At 40.8% G+C, this 17,648-nt stretch overlaps 1 protein-coding gene and 2 non-coding genes across 3 annotated transcripts; all 3 read left to right on the forward strand.

Annotated features, from left to right (window-relative positions):
• The first annotated feature begins 2,143 nt into the window (after positions 1 to 2,143).
• kri1 (KRI1 homolog) lies at positions 2,144 to 16,503 on the forward strand. The gene is made up of 18 exons (XM_028599317.1): positions 2,144 to 2,399; positions 2,671 to 2,747; positions 4,156 to 4,258; positions 4,916 to 5,015; positions 5,194 to 5,248; positions 5,332 to 5,381; positions 6,221 to 6,338; positions 6,430 to 6,507; positions 7,383 to 7,495; positions 7,598 to 7,826; positions 8,871 to 9,041; positions 10,851 to 10,926; positions 11,865 to 11,968; positions 12,123 to 12,285; positions 13,533 to 13,663; positions 14,675 to 14,739; positions 14,988 to 15,083; positions 15,676 to 16,503. Exons 1-18 carry the CDS (start codon positions 2,315 to 2,317, stop codon positions 16,181 to 16,183), a joined length of 2,322 nt encoding a protein of 773 aa, XP_028455118.1. The 5' UTR covers positions 2,144 to 2,314; the 3' UTR covers positions 16,184 to 16,503.
• Positions 13,132 to 13,231, forward strand: LOC114570439 (Z30 small nucleolar RNA). Its single transcript, XR_003694515.1, has one exon. It is a non-coding gene; the product is annotated as a Z30 small nucleolar RNA (small nucleolar RNA).
• LOC114570440 (Z30 small nucleolar RNA) lies at positions 14,455 to 14,554 on the forward strand. The gene has a single exon (XR_003694516.1). It is a non-coding gene; the product is annotated as a Z30 small nucleolar RNA (small nucleolar RNA).
• Positions 16,504 to 17,648: the final 1,145 nt, after the last annotated feature.

Below are 17,648 nucleotides of genomic sequence, written 5' to 3' on the forward strand. Positions count from 1 at the left end.
TAAGCGGTGGAGGAAGCAGGCATCTCTCTGTTGACAAAGATGAAACAGTGGCAGATATCAAAGTTATGGCTGAAAATCTTTTCTTCCCCAATGGCCTTCCCAAAAAAAAAAAAAAACTCTTTCCCACTATTCAACTCATATTGAAAGCTCCCAGATACATGTTAAGTTGTCCAATAGAGTAGAAGAGTTGTATAACCAAAGCAAGGTCAAAATTCTCAGACTTTATTTGTGCACCAAAAAGAAAACAGGACAGCAGCCCGCAGTAGAAGAGAAGGATGATCTCATTGTAAAAGAATACACCGGAATTTCATTTCACCAAGTGAGGACGGATCTCAAGCAATAAATAAGTAAAAACGACAATAAAACTATATAAATAACAGTTGTATATTCACTTCCGTGCACACACCAACACCCACACTGTCAGCAGGTACACGGCCAACATTTTCTGTAAACATAAATAGATACAGTTTATTGCACAATCCCAATTAGCTGGATGATTTCATGGTAGTGTTCAGTGTAGTGACGGCCTTTGGGTAAAAACTGTTCAACAATCTAAGGACAAAGAGATGGTGGGCAGGGAGGGAAGAGTCTGAATACTTCTTCCACCACTGAGCTTATGTATCTTATACATTTGTTACATGTCTTTATGTTATTTGCCCTGTCAAAAACAAATTTGTGTCACGTGTGACAGACAATAACCCTTTTCGTATCTTATCTTATCTTATATGCCATGCACAAGAGCTATCTGATGATCAATATTCAGTGCTTAAGCAGGTCAAAGGTTTGTGTTTATAATGTATGAGTTATTAGTCTATGTTATTCTGTTGAAGGGGGGCGTTCTTGATGTTTTGGGTCTATATTGACGCTGTCAAGAGTCATATCTGAGCCATGTCAGTCAAGTTGATTCTGGATATGTGTTTCATCCCAGACTGCTCTGATAGGCCATGATGTTGGACTGGTTAGTCTCCTCCGTCACACAGCCTCGCCCACTCAACTGCCCCCACGTTGAGTAAACATCCTCTCCAGTAAACTGGGGGGAAAAACGGGCGGCCTGTCTGATCAGTGATTACACAAAATGACTCACTTTAAATAATACTATGTAGGTCAGTGATTCTCAAAGTGGGGCCCGGGGACCATCAGGGGAACGTGGCACTCTGTTTCCAGATTCATTGAACTATACAAAATGCTTCATAGTTCAACAAATAATATTAATTTATTTTTTTTATCTATAATGGTTATTACGTTCTAATTTAACAAATCTGTAACTCTTAAAATGTGTGAATATGTTATATAGCCTACATGTCTAATATCTTTCTAATACATTTTTCTTTTGTTGTTCTGTGTTCTGTGTTTTCTTTAAACTATATATATATATATATATAGTTTATGAATTTGAACCTGTGTGAGTTTCAGTCATTTATAAAAAGTATAAAGACAAAAAAATTGGAAACCAAAAATGTTGTGAATGTTAGTTTATAAATAATTAAAATAACAACACATTAATAGAGATTTGCTTCTGTCTGTCACAGTGAAAATAACAATATTTAAAGGATAAAGTGGTGAGAAAATGTGATCAGGTAAAATCGGTATTAGTGCGCCCCCTGGAGGAAACTGTACTACACTCAATGCTACTTTATACATGATGAAACAGACATGTATCTGTCAGGTAAACATGAGACTTGTAACTGCAGGGAAACTGGTGAACATGACTGTATTTAAAGAAGGGGCTAACCACCCTTTTTACAGTCTACGGGAGCACCGAAGGACAGTTAGAGACAGGTGAAAAACAAGTATAATACAACTTTAATATCCAGAATATAATTGATTATAATAATTTAATATAATTTTTTTTTGGGTTCAATAAAAAAAAAAATCTATATCTATTAATACAGATTTGCGTTTCTAATGACGGAAAAGGCATGGCCCGCCCTAATCTGCCTCTGATTGGCTAATACTCGTTGCCTTCTTTGGTTGGATTGGTTAGATTTAGTCATGAGGAGTGAGATTGGTTAGCGTTAGAGTAAGAATGCCAAGGTAAGCCAATCAGAGGCAGAGTAAGGCAGAGCAGGGCGGAACATGCCTTCGCCATCCTCGGATACCAAAGAATTTCTAATGTAGACCCATAGACAGTAGGATACTCATATTCGCCTCCGTTACAGTAGGTGGCGCATGCACCTTAAACGTTGATTTGTAGTCCGTCCGGACTCCGGAAGCCACCTGGTTCAGCTTTCCACACGCGCATGCTGTATTTGGAATGACTTCCCTTTAATAGCGGGTAGTTTTAACTGTATCTGTAATCTCTTTCTTTTAAACCATGTCAGGCACATCGGAGTTGAAAATCAACTCTGGCTTCGCGCAGAAATATGAGAAATACCGACAGAAAGAAGAGCTACAGAGACGTGAGTGTGTTATTGCTAACTTAGCTAGCTAATGATGGCTACGCTGTCAAGCTAACAACATATATATATATATATATATATATATATATATATATATATATATATATATATATATATATATATATATATATATATATGTGTGTGTGTATGTATGTGTGTGTGTGTGTGTCAATGGGAAAGAGTAACGTTAGCTAGCTTTTAAGTTGTTTTCCGCGACGCTGTGTAATATTTGTGGGTATAATACGTCTGCGTGTTGTGTGTTGTTGTGCAGTGAAGGACCGATACGGAGACCGAGCAGATGAGAGTGACTCCGAGTCGTCCGAGTCCAGCTCTGGTGACAGTGAAGTGGTTAGCATCGCTGCTTTTTCTCTTTCCACTCCCTATTTGTTACACCTTTTTAATGGGACTTCATTGCTAGGCAACAGCCTGGCCCCTTGTTAACGTCCTGTCAGAACCAATCGAACTGCTTCTTTTTATTTTTTTATTTACTTATTTATAGAAATCATTACAGTCAAATACTACACAGAACAAATTACATACAGAATTACACCATATACACAACATACAGGGGTACAGTCACAACAGGCCTAAGTGGACAGGCTGGTAGGCGGAGAGAAAAACAACAACCTTATTAATAAACCTTAGAAAAACATAGTTAGGGATAAAGTTCTGTAAGGATGCAGTTTATTAAATCACTGGTAATTTTTGTATTATGGCGTGACTACACTAGTAGATTGGTAAAGTCATGATGCGGTCTAATGGCCAAAGACTCCTCACATATCTCGTCAACCTTTCCTATTCTAAACTGTCTAATCCAGTTCATTTTGAAGGTGTTATTTAAGGTTTTGAAGTCTTAAAAAGTTCGTTTTGAGCCCCCTCCTTCCAGGCAGCGCTGCGACCGTTGACTTCAAGGCACCTAACCATAACCTTAACCATAACTAGAGGTGTTGAAATTAATCAAATAATCAATGCATCGAATCGTGGACGGTGCTGCATCGATAATCGGCCGGCTCATAATCGATTATTTCTGTTTACAGTTTAATGTAGGCCTAACAACCTTTCTGTGTACATATTCTGGTATGTTTTGCACATTCAGGAAGTGCCATGTTCTCAGTGCTGTATAGTTTTATGTATCCAGTTTATTTAGTATTAGTGCACTGCAGAATGTTTGGCCTTTGAAGCTTGAAAAGCTACGAATTAAATATTCTACATGGCTTTAATAGAAACATGGATTTGACGCATTGAGATATCAAATCGAATTGAATCACTGACGTGATGATCATAATCGAATCGGGAGATCAGTGAAGATTCACACCTAACCATAACCAATCTACTAATCCTAGTGCTGCCTGGAAGGAGACGTTGGGGGCTTAAAACACTGATAAACAAAAAGTTCAGACCCCTCCCCCCATTGATTTAGAGTTCATTATAACAGTTTTTTTTAATATAAAGTGTTCTGTTTTTCCATATAAAGTTAAACAACATTGAATAATTTTTTTTGGACAAGATACTATCTACAGTTAAAGGGAGAGCACCATAACCAAGTCTGGACCAATCGAGCTGCTTCTTAGGGTGGGACTTGCCTAGAAGTTACATGGGATCCCATAATAACGCGTCCTTCACATACACTGAACAGGAAATCAACCTGGGGCCATTTATAATGTTTATGTTTATATCTGTGAAATGGATAACCCGTGTGTTACTCTCAACAACGGGCCGTTGTGTTTAAAATGTTGTCTTGTGTTTACCCTCCCAGGAACTAGACCCTGAAGTAGAGAGGGACTTTTACAGAACATTGTCTCTGCTGAAGAAGAAGGACCCCAAGATCTATGAGGCAGATGCAAAGTTCTACTCAGAAGGTGATTGTTGCGTACATTATAGTGTGATACGCTGTCACTTAAAGCTGCAACTTAACGATTATTTTCAGTATTGATTAATCTGTTGATCATTTTCTCGATTAATCGATTAGTTGTTTGGTCTATAAAATGTAAAAACTTGTGAAAAATGTTGAATCAAAAGCCCATGATGACTTCCTCAAAGGTCTTGTTTTGTCCACAACTCAAAGATATTCAGTTTACTGTCTGGACCAGTGAAGAAACTCACTTTACATTTAACAAGCTGCAATCAGAGAATTTTCACTTAATTAAAAATGACTTCAATCGATTATCAAAATAGTTGCTGCTTATTTTCATAGTTCAGCTCTACTATCATTGGTATTGCTGTCACAGTGTCTAGGATATTTTTTTATTTTATTTTTTTAAATATTAGATTCAACTTTGTGCAGAGTACAAGGACAACGAAATGCAGTTTGCGTCCAACCAGAAGTGCAAAAAGAGCAGAAAAATGCAATGTGATATACAAAATATAGACAGGAAGTGCATAGACAGGACAATAAGTGTAGACAGTAGTATACAGTTGGTTCACAGAAGGTAGTTTAGAGTAATATAAACATAAATGTGCAGTGTATTAGCAGTTACCTTATAAGACCTATGAACAGTACCTTTTAAATCTCTCAGATGCATCCACCAGTAATGAGAAGCCTTCAACGTCGAAGAAGGCAGTGAAGCCCATGTATCTCAAGGACTATGAACGTAAAGTCATACTGGAAAAGGAAGGGTGAGCGAGCAGATGGCTTATTTGAGAATGTGACAAGATACAAGCTACTATTATTTAGGCAAGATTTTTTGCAAATTTAACCCTGATAACATTATCGCCTTTATTATTTACATATACACGTAAAACCTGCTATTGTTCTTCTACTCCTTTCTCTGATCTTTTTGTTTTTACTTCACAGCAAATATGAGGATGACGACGACAGTGATGACGAGGAGGCCGCCAAGAGAATGGAGGTAGACCCTGTTACCAAATATCTTTCTTCCCTCAAGAATATGGACATATTTTTTATTTTAATCCTCTTTGTTTTCTTTCAAAGAGAGCTGCCTCTCCTAGCTACATTCAGGAGCAGCGGGAGCTGAAACAGAGGTAAGACTCAAACAACCGTAAAGTGTCTGGCAGTATAAAGGCCGATTTATGCTTCTGCGTTAAGTCAACGCTGTGGCTACGTACGTCGGTAGGTGGAGACACGGACCGTAGGCTGTACTCTGACGTGCACCTCTCGTAAAATGTAACCGCGCGTCGACTTCAATGAGCGCGCAAAGCATCCCGGAAAGGCGGCACTACATTTGAAAAATTGCTGCACGTCCAAAAGCTGGCCGAGGCCCATCTTTATGCAAATTAATCCGTTGAACGCGACGCGACTATCCAGTAGAAGTAGACGAAAATCTTTCAAACTGACCTTGGTTGATCTGAAATGAAGACAGTTTCAGCAACTGCACGGCCTATTTTTCTCTTCAAATGTTTTCAGAAACACATTTCGGTGAACTATTTTCGTACAATACGAGATAGTATTCTCAACGAGCCGCCATGATTTTGAAATTCTCGAGAAGCCAGACCCACGTCACGCGTTTGTCCAATCGGCTGCCGGTCAGGGGTGTGGAGCATCCACGCGACACCACGCTTCAGTTGTGTCGCAAAAATGGATCAGCACAGTCACTCTCTCTCTCTCTCTCACACACACACACACACACACACACACACACACACACACACACACACACACACACACACACACACACACACACACACACACACACACACACACACACGTGTGCCGGCCCTGCTATTCTCTTAAAGAGTTCGATGCACACCCCAACGCACAGGTATAAACTTCAGGCCACTTACGGAGGCTACGGAGAAAGCTCTGCGTGGAGCCTCCGCAGATAACTCGCAAACTATTTACAGAAACTAAAACCTCTCCTCAGCTTCCGTAAGTTCATCCAAGACAGCGACGATGATGATGATGATGACGAAGATAAGGACAGTGGGCGGGAGGGACCATCCAAGCTGCTCATCAGGAGGATCAAAACACAGGAAGAGAAGGTCAGAAGCTGTTAGTGGTTACATCCCATCGGGAAATAGAGACGTACAAAAGCATTACAGACCAGGATGGATTTCTCTGCTCCTGTTGTAGGATAAAGAAGAGGCAGACTATGTGGACTGGCTGAAAGGCCAAGCTGACCTCGAGGGTCCAGAGGAGGTGCAGGACATGGTGAGTGTGTGTGTGTGTGTGTGTGTGTGTGTGTGTGTGAGTGTGAGTGTGAGAGAGAGAGATATATTGGGTGTAAAGACTAGTTCAGACCAAAGATTTGTAAAGCTGAGATCAGGCCCAAAAAAATCAAGCCCGAGCCCGTGCACGTTGTGTCCGAGCCTGGCCCGGCCCGATACATTAACTGGAATTAAAACGTAGGGGACATCTCCTTTTTCAACAGCCAATCAGCTCGTAGCGAAGTCAGCTTGTAAAGTCCGCTACAAACTATAGAAATAAAATGACCCATGAACCATTTTATTTCTATGTTTCGTCGGAACAAAGCAGCGAATCGAAGACTTTTTTTTTTTTTCCGTTTCATCATTACTAGACACGCAGCTGTAGCAACAATCTCACTATGATACCCTCATTAATATTTTAAGACGCTACAAATGATATCCAGCTACAAAAAAAGCCTGCAAGTTAGATTGAATGTACAGAAAGTCATTGCTGTGGAGATGATACACTGTCTCGTCACACAGGTTTCGGAACGTTGCAGACCTGCGAGCAAAAAGAGAGAAAACGGTGAAGAAATGTCCAAAACTGCATAGCACCCCTTAAAATACCACCGTTAAAATCTCCGGGAGAGTTCTGGACAGGATAACTTAGCTATTTACCTACTATTAAAGTTTATGCTCTGCTTTTCAGCTATTTTTGTCAATTGTTATCATTTTGCCTCTGATTTTTCCTTTGGTGCTGGCTAAAACCTCTTTGGGGGGGTGCCAAAAATTCCTCTCATGAAAGGAAAGCCTGATCTTTGGTCTGAACTGGGCTTAAGAAAGCTTGATGGGAAATTGATTTTGGCTTGCTTAGTAATGAGATGTTTTCTGTGGAGACAGAAATACTTGAGGGACTACTGGAATGACCCCGAGCTGGACGAGAGGGAGCGTTTCCTGAGAGACTACGTCCTCAACAAGGGCTACCTCGATGACGCCGACGGTGATGATGAACGGTAGGTTGCTGCCTGTGTGGATGTTGGTTTTTGTTTTTCCGAGCGAGCTACAAAGTGAAGGAAACGAGGCATTCATAATGCAAACTCTCCCGACGCGTTAAGGATCCCAACCTACGAAGAGGTGGTCCAGGATGATGTGGACGATTCTGAAGAGGAAGGGGAGACTTTCTTGGAGCGGCAGGCGGACTTTGAGAGAAGCTACAACTTCCGATTTGAAGAGCCCGACGCTCAGCGGGTCAAGACGTACCCCCGCAGCATCGCCACCTCCGTGCGCTCCAAAGACGACCGCAGGAAACGCAAAAGGGAGGAAGTGAAAGAAAGGAAGGATAAGGTGTGTATCATGTTTGGGGGGGGGGGGAATCAAACCAAGCTTTTGTCCCCTCCAGTATTAACCTTTGCTCCCTCTGCCTCTCACTTTGAAATTCATAATATCCATTATCATACTATACTATGACTTTTTTTCTCAATACTGTACTATGACTTTATCACTCATTACTATCTAGAGCTGGGTGATATGGAAAAAAATCAAATATCACAATATTTTTGACCATATACATCGATGTCACAAAATATTAACACAATGACATTTTTGATAATCACCAATAATGTGAATACATTGACTAAGTGGGTAAAGCCAAATAATAGAACAGTCTGTTAAATTCATAAGAATTCATCACTTTACTGTAATGCAGCCTTAAAAAACACAACACTTGTGTCATATCACATATAGTGGCTTGATTTACACAAAAAGTATTAAATAAACATCTTTTGGCAACCATAAGATCATCTCTCAATGCAAATCAAACCAGCTATTAGGCTAACTGAAATAAAACCATGCCAATCTCTAGGTATGGTGAAGGGTATGTGATGATGTGGGGGTATGGTGAAGGGTATGTGTTGATGTGGGGGGGCTATTTTAATTCCAAAGGCCAAGGGAACTTTATCAGGATACATAGTATCCTGGATCCATGAAATAACTGGCCTTTAAAAATAACAATCTGCCTGCCTCCTATGGGAATTTAACATAGGGGTGTACTGACTTATGCCCCCTGTATTTTAAGGAACATTTATTTATTTACGATACATTATTCATTCACAAAGAAAATTGGTGTCCTTAAGGTTGGATTTTTCCTCATTTTTTAAATTAAGGCATTAAGATCAATATCCAAAAGATGATTTTTTTTTTTTTTTTTTTTTTCCTCTTTTTAGTCAACTTTAGGATGGGTTCATAAACTTATGCAAGCCACTGTATATCAATATCGATGTAATATAATATCGATATATTGCCCAACCATACTTTGTTCGTTAGCTAAAATAAACCCACCTTTCTCTCTGCTTTTCTTTTTTGCTCCCTTTCCCCAAAAACTGATTTCAGGAAAAAGAGCAGAAGCGGGAGCAGCTGAAGCAGCTGAAGAACCTGAAGCGAAACGAGATCATGGAGAAGCTAAAGAAGCTCCAGGAGCTCACCGGCAACGAGCAGCTCGCCTTCAGTCAGACTGACCTGGAGGGAGACTTCGATCCACAGCAACACGATCAGCTCATGCAGGTGGCTGCACGCACGCACGCACACACACACTGCTACGAAAACATGGAAGAGCGCCGTTAAACTCTCCAATGCTGCCATCCAATGAAACTGAAATCTCAGTCTTTGTTTTGTTTTGAAACTTGCAGACTGTTCTGTAATTTAAACACTTAAATACTATCATGCCGCTGCTATTCGGTGTAAAAACAAATCTAAGAACTACAGGTTAGTTTTTGGGCAGTTGATGTCTGAATGAGGGCTGCTATTTCCCAGCTCCTACAGGTGCAACGACTTAAACTTGTAAAGTTGGGATGTGTGTGCGTTGCTTCACAACAAGAAGTTCTCTGGTTTGATCCTTCGTAGTCTATATCCTACGGATTGCTCCGTTGCTGCTGGAAAATCCGCCGAATTTTACTCATTTAGGCCGGATATCTGTTGCCTTGGGCTTCCTTTGTTTTGTAATTCTAATCTCCGGTGGATGCTCCTCAGATCTCTGCAGGGTAAATCCAGACCGCTAGCTAGACTGTCTGTGATTGGACAGATAGTCTAGCTAGCTGTCTGGATTTACCCTGCAGAGATCTGAGGAGCAGTTAACCATAGTCCTCAGAAATCCACCAAACTTAAAATTCCAACACAAAGAAAGAGGAAGTAAATGGAAAATATTGTACATGCATCTGGCGGAATTTTCTGCAACACCGGAGCAATCCCGGAAGTAGAATACAAAGGATATAGACTACTGTAACGTTGATGTGTGGTCCAATGTCCCTGGAAGCGGGTGTATAGCTTCAGGTGCAGGCTTACGAAACACTGAAAGAGTGTAGTTTAAATTCGCTTTTCGTTCTCCTCACATTAGTTAATTTCATATTTTCGCGGAGAATGACCGCCAAGCAATTGTGTTGTTGTTGCTGCTAAGTGACTTGCAACACAGACGGTGAATTTATGAACCGTCACAAAACAATCGTCGTTACGTAATGTTATCCTGTCGCTTTTCTAAGTGGGTATATGGAAATCCTGGAACTTTCCTAGTGGGTATACGGCGTATACCTTTTTCACGGCATGTTGACATGTCATAATGTCCATTTGTGCTTAGAAAATTGAACTGATAAGCGTTACACTGACTGAAAAGCACAGGTGTATTCAAACCCAAACCCTTAGGAGAGGTCCTGGTATTAAACCATTACTGATGGCTGTATTCCACTTAGGAGAGGTCCTGGTATTAAACCATTACTGATGGCTGTATTCCACTTAGGAGAGGTCCTGGTATTAAACCATTAATGATGGCTGCATTCCACTTAGGAGAGGTCCTGGTATTAAACCATTACTGATGGCTGTATTCCACTTAGGAGAGGTCCTGGTATTGTGCATGCTGACTCACTAAAATATCTTACTGGGACACTCTGGCCGGAGTTTTTAGAAAGAATCGTTTTCAGAGGCGAATTCTCCCTTTGCGTGTAAACGAAGGGAAATCTCTGTTTTTCAAAATAACCATGTACGTGTAAACAGGGTATCTGACAAGTAAAAAGCTCCATGACGTAGACTTCACCACTGCCTGGTTCAGTGCATGCTCTGACACCTGAGCCATCATTAGTGGTATCAGTACCACCTGGGCTTCTCCTGCTGCTTTCACAGACAGGTGTTCTGAGTTTGGCTGATTAGACTTCTGCTCAGGGAGCTCAGCGAAGCTGCTTCTCCATTTAGAGGTTTTCAACCAGCCAACGTAGAGATACAACTACTACTGGCTTTCACCATGGAAGCACATTCCTACTACCATTTTTCCTTGCATTTAAACTCGTAAGCGACATTTGCTTTATTTGTTTTCCTTCCTGTTTGCAGAAGTTCTTTGGGAAAGAATACTACGGAGAAGAAGAGGAGGGGAAGCCTCAGTTTGATGATGATGATGAGCTTGACGGTAAGCCTTGGTTTTCTCCCTGTTAGCTGATGCAGCAGTGTTGAGACCTGCGTATTTTATTTGAATGCAGTCAGGGTTCAGTATTGGCAGCAGCCAAAATGCTGGTAAATAATGCATTGGGCTGTTAGATTTGCTTCACTCGCCAACCAAATAACCAATAGTAATATGTTGGGTTGCTGGTAGAATTTTACATTTAGTAGCCATTTGGCTGGTGGACGTAAACCCTGAATGCAGTAGTACTTCATCACCTTAAAGTGCTCATATTATGCTCATTTTCAGGTTCATAATTGCATTTAGAGGTTGTATCAGAATAGGTTTACATGGTTAAATTTTCAATAAACACCATATTTTTGTTGTACTGCACATTGCTGCAGCTCCTCGTTTCACCCTGTGTGTTGAGCTCTCTGTTTTAGCTACAGAGTGAGACCTCTCACTTCTGTTCCATCTTTGTTGGGAGTCGCACATGCTCAGTAGCTATGTAAGGACTACTAGCCAGTCAGAAGCAGAGTATGAGGGCGTGCCATGCTAGCAGCTAGGTGAGCATTACAACGTGTGTTACAAAGTGACCACGTTGGTCTCTGAAGTAAAGGCTGGACTACAATAGAGCTGTTTGGAGCAGTTGGTGAACAGTGTTTTCTGTTGGAGATGGTAAGTCCCTTGGGTTGGACTTTGGGCTTTTTCACTTTGTAAACCTATAACATGCACACAAAATATGACACAAAGGAAAGGGGGGGGAAAGCCAAAAACATGAGCACTTTACTCAAGATTGAAAGTTTTAAAAGTAATCGGGAGAGATTCATGCAGAAAAGAATCATAGGACTTTGCTACTTATGTAGCAACGAGAACCACAATCTGTCATTTGTGCTTTATTTCCTAGTGGAAAATGTTCAGGTCATTGCATTAATGTATCATATGGGGCTTGTGTGTGTGCGCAACAGAGCACTGGAACTGGGACACGTGGACCGGAGAGGAACGAGAGGAGGACGCCGATGAAGAGGAGCAGGACGCCTCTGGGCCCCACTGTGAAGATGAAAACTTCATTGTGAGTAGACAATGATTATTTTATTTTTATTTAATCAATTTTACTGAAAGCAACCATTTATTCCAGGAAGTTGTCAGCTGAGATCAGCTGGACAGCATCTTTTTGTTTTTTTGTTAAAAAGATAAACTGACTGAAAGTCCTCCTGTTGAAACAGATGGATGCAGACTACGACCCAAACCAGCACACCGCCTCCAAGAAGAAGAAGAAAAAGGAGCGAAAGAAGATGAAGAAAGAGGATTTACCACAGTCGGGCAAGAAGAAGAAAAAGTCTCACTTTGCAGAGGTCATCACCAAAAACAAGCCTGTGTTTGATCCACGTAAGTGTCAGTAAAGTTTAGTTTATTTTAAGGATCCCCATTAGCTGACGCTTTAACGACGAGCTTGTCGTCCTGGGGTCCAAAACGTTAAATCAGATGATATTAAAGTCTGTATTTAGTCGTCAACAGAAAACTCAGATTGGACAGATAGTCTAGCTAGCTGTCTGGATTTACCCTGCAGAGATCTGAGGAGCAGTTAACCATAGTCCTCACAAATCCACCAGAGGTTAGAACGCCAACACAAAGGAAGCCCAAGGCAACGGATATCTGGCCTAAATGAGTAAAATCTGGCAGATTTTCAGGATATAGACTTCATTTAATTTTTTACTTTTATGGCACTTTTGATGCTTTTTGATGTCTTAGACTTTCTTTTTTTTTTTTTTTTGACTTTTACTTTTTTTTGGCTTTTTAATTTTAATTTATTTTTTTTTGCCGACCTTTTTTTTAAAAAAAACTTTTCAAACATTTTGTATAGGGGCAAGTAACAATTGACTTTCTTCAAGTAGAATTTCTTATTTTTTTTACTTGCCCGACCAGACAAAAAAAGGAAAACATAACAAACTTGAGCAGAAGGAAATAACTAGACTGACTAACCCCCCCCCCCCCCCTATTACACATGACTACACAACATGAAACTAAAAACCTCTTTCCAGAAGGGAGAAGCTGGAACTCTGGTGCAAGCTGTCATTTAAAATGGAATCGGTTCTCTGCTGTTTCTGTGTAGAGTGCAGGGGCCCCAGGTACATCTGGGATTCACCGATAAGCTTACTCGACCATTTCACTGTTATGTGTTAACATATGTTCTGTTTTGACATATGTTTGCTGACTGTATGTTGGTTGATAATGCTGCAGTGATGAGCCTTGAGGTGACTGATCTGGTATTGCTTTTCCTCCGGGGAGAGCTCTGACCAGGGAATGATCTCAATTTAATCTTCTCTCTGAGCAGACCACACGGCAGCAACGCAGACCAGCTCTTAATCTGCCCCGGTGTGACACGTGGGTTCAGAGTTAACATTTAGGTAGCTCACAGAGACAAAGAACGAAATGTTTACTGCTTCACTTTAACAAAAGGTAGCTTACTTTTCTTCAAACATTGTTCTCACAAGTTAGTTATAGAGTTGAGACTGTAACTTGTCTTGTATCGTATTAAAGATATATAAACTTGAAGATAAACATTGTAAGTGAATGAGTTGTTGAAACGGACCCGCCCTGGGTCTTCCAAAATACAGTAACTGTTTGTATTTCAGAGGAGAAGAGCTTTGAGCAGTACCTGGACGAGTACTATAAGCTGGACTACGAGGACATCATCGACGACCTGCCGTGCCGGTTCCGCTACAGGCAGGTCCTGGCCAACGACTTTGGCCTGAGCACCGAGGAGGTGAGAACGGCACTACTTCCAGCTTCAGATACTGGAGCAGTCGGAGCAGGGAATCCTCCAGACGTGGTTTTTATTTAGAGCAATTTTTAAACGGGATGATGTAAGCAAGGACCTCCCTTCTCTGAGGGTTAAACTCTGATAGCGTCCAGGACCAAGCTCTTTAATTCCTAGTATTAGTAGTAGTATTAGTAGTAATAGAGTATTCTATCTTCACTACATGTGGACAACTCTTTGACAGACTTTCTGTGGCTAGTTTCAGCTGCTAAGCTATGATTGGACAATAGCTTTTTGGGGGCAGGGTCTAGAGAATGGTCAGTTGTAATTAGGGTTGGGTGGGTATTGTTAAAAACAATTCAATATCGATACCTTTGACTTCAATACCGGTTCCTAACTGATACTTTCTTCGATACCAATTTATATAAAACTAAAATTACAACATTACGGCACAAATCTTTAATTTTTTTCAGTTCCTACTACGTGAGCCCTGTCTCTGTGTAATGTAGTTGCGAGTTTTTCCTGCGTGTCTCTGTGACGTGTAACGTTAGACGGCCAATCACAGATGTTATTAGATCTTGGTAGAAGCATGCTGATTGGCTCACTGATGCTGATGAGATTCACTCCTAAGGTATTGAAATTGGGTTTTGAATTACGAGGCATTTTTCAATACTTGATACCCTAAAGGCATTCGGTTGGTGCCTAAAAAGGTATTGAGTTCGGTACCCAGCCCTAGTTGTGATTTATGGGTGAGAACAAAGGCCATATGTTTGCTGACTGTATGTTGGTTGATAATGCTGCAGTGATGAGCCTTGAGGTGACTGATCTGGTATTGCTTTTCCTCCGGGGAGAGCTCTGACCAGGGAATGATCTCAATTTAATCTTCTCTCTGAGCAGACCACACGGCAGCAACGCAGACCAGCTCTTAATCTGCCCCGGTGATACAAAACCAATTTGTTGCAGAAAGACGTGAGCTGTGGATTTTGAACTAATTAAAGACTCTGGTTCTCCCTGCAGATTTTAAAAGCTAACGATACGGAGCTGAACCGCTGGTGCTCTCTGAAGAAGACGTGCATGTTCAGGTACCGGCTCCCTCCTTCATGTTTAAGTGTCCCGCCTGTGTAGTGTAGTATGTCGTGTAGTATTTAATTTATATTGTTTCCTATTATTTAATGTGTATACTCTGTATGTGAGCTATGTCTGATATTTTGCTGCTGCAACACCGTTTATTTCCATCGTTTCTTGTTTTTGTCTTTTTTTTTTTTTTTTTATCAATAAATCTGTCTCGGGTTATCTCCTGCACTCGGATAATTTCCTTTTGTTCTCTCAGGTCTGACAAAGAAGAGACGAGTGATTTGAAGAACTATATCATCAAGGCTCAGAATGAAAAGAAGAAAAAGGAAATCCTGAGCTCTGTGTATTCTGAGTGAGTAGAAAACACAACATACTGATGTGCTGCACTAGGGATAATGGAGGCCAAGTCCCTCATCTTCTGATGGACCACCACGGGACTTTATTTCGGAAAGAATATGTATGCTATTGAACAGATTTTTTTTTTTTTTGATCCAGTTTGAAATGAGCCATGAATTACACGTTTGGCAATTTAAAAGATAATTTTGCAAATCAAGAGTAAGTTTGTTAAACGAAAGTATAAGACTGTGAAAATACATATTTGGAAAGACTACTTGCCCCAAAGTTGCACAAGTGACGTCTCGCTGAAGCTACGATGTCTGTTTGGTTACCGGGGTGTACCGTTACTGACACGAGCAACGGATCTTCACACAAAACTAAAGTGGTACTATGACAAACTGACTTTAACATGCAAAATTATCTTAAATTGACAAACGTGTAATTCATAGCTCAATTCAAACGGGATCAAAAAATGATGCACTACCGTACACTATTTTTTACAAAATAAGCTCCCAAGGATGGTCCATTGGAAGAGGTGGGACTTTGCCTTGCTATAAATCCATTACGGGAGTAATTTTTAACAATGTGTATCTGAATTTAATCTGTAGGGAAGACAAAGAGCTGGCCGAGGCTAAGACCAAGGTGGGGAAGAAGCGACGAGATCAGCTGAAGGACGCTGAGAAGCGCGACGTGACAGCTGAGGACGGCGATGGCGCCTCAATCCTAGACTCTGCGGAAGAGGCGGTAGTCCAAGCTCTCCGAAAAGCAGGAGACGACGACGACGACGACGACGACGAGGAGATTCTGATACCCAAGAAAAAGAAGATGAAACGGGAAGAGGAGCCCCAGACGGGGGTTTCTGCCGTGGCAGCGGCAGATAAAGCCGACGAGGTGGAGAACAGGACTGAGAGGCCAAAGTGGTTCAAGAAGAAGCACAAGCCCTCGGGCGGACGCCTCATATCGGGAACCGGCGGGGTGAGAATAGGCGGCCGGGAGTTCAGCAGACAGAGACTGAAGGCCTACGGTCTGAACCCCAAGAGACTGTTCTTCAGACAGCTCGGCAGACAGAAACGGAAGGCGCAGGAGAAGAAAGAGAAGCAGAAAAACAAGGAGTGAGCCGCCACCTCCGAGATAACTGACCGTATCGTACAATCATTGATATTTAATGGTTTAAGAATTAAATGCGTTATTAAAGTTGGTTACTTTATGGCCTCAAAGTTCCTTTTTTTTTTTTTTTTTTTTTTTTTTTTTTTTTATTTGAAAACTGCAACGAATTGTTTAAGTATTGGCTACAAATTTAGAATTTGTACCTAATTGTTCTTACTTACGGTTGAGTATATGGTTGGATTATGGGTTTGACATTAACAGATTTCTCTTGCTAACATTCATTGTCTAGATTTCGCAAAACAATGTAATAAACCTACACTTGTATGTGACCCTGTGTCTGACAGTCCTTAGAGTAAAAAGTTGTCATTTTCAGGTTCATAATTGTATTTAGAGGTTATATCAGAATAGGTTTACATGGTTTAATTTTCAAAAAACACAATTTTTCTTGTACTGCACATTACTGCAGCTCCTCTTTTCACCCTGTGTTGAGCTATCTGTTTTAGCTACAGAGTGTGACATCTTACTTCTGTTCAATCTTTGAGTCACACATGTTCAATACCTAGTTAGGACTACTAGCCAGTCAGAAGCGGAGTATGAGGGCGTGCCTTGACAGTACCTAGGTAAGGACTAATAGCCAGTCAGGAGCAGAGTATGAGGGCATGCCCTGACCGCAGCTAGGCGAGCATTATAATGTGTGTTCCAAAGTGACCACGTTGGTCTCTGAAGTAAAGGCTGGACTACAATAGAGCTGTTTGTGAACAGTGTTTTCTCTTGGAGATGGTAAGTCCCTTATGGGTGGACTTTGGGATTTTTCACTTTGTAAACATAACATGCACAAAGTAGCTGTAGAACACAAAGGAAAGGGGGGGTAGGAGGGGGGAGAAGCCAAAAAGCATAATATGAGCACTTTAAGATCTTAAGATTAGTTTCAAATGTAACACATCTGCAAGCATGCTGGCTGTAGTCTGTCCTTTCACAGCCAATTCGAGCAGTGTGAACCATAAACTGTATTCCAACCAGGTGGATGAAAGCAATTAACTAGAACAGTTTATGCCTATGTGCGGACTAAATAGAAGTAGTTAATAGATGTGAAATTCTCCTCTCAACCCTGCTCAGTTTCATTAAATTATTTGCAACGATGAAAAAAGGAAAACGAATATATTTCATGTGAGATTGTAACTTGATTGTTCTGTACGAATAAAAAGAGAGTTAAAAAAAAAAAAAATTATTTGCAACGATACATAAATGACACAAATTAAAACCTGAACTTGTGTGTCTGGGCTAGAATAAACATTTTAAGAATTGAGTGCTAGCTGTAAGTTTAGTGTGCATTTAACCTCACTAAATAATGTCAAATCAGGACATGTACCAAATAAGACTGTAAAACAAAAAAGGATTAACTAAATGTGGATGAGAAACAAAAGGAACGTGGTGCAAATCATGACAAAAGAAGGGCTGTTTGAGTTTTTCTTTA

Source organism: Perca flavescens, chromosome 15 (assembly GCF_004354835.1).
Source record: "Perca flavescens isolate YP-PL-M2 chromosome 15, PFLA_1.0, whole genome shotgun sequence".
Lineage (NCBI taxonomy): Eukaryota > Metazoa > Chordata > Actinopteri > Perciformes > Percidae > Perca > Perca flavescens.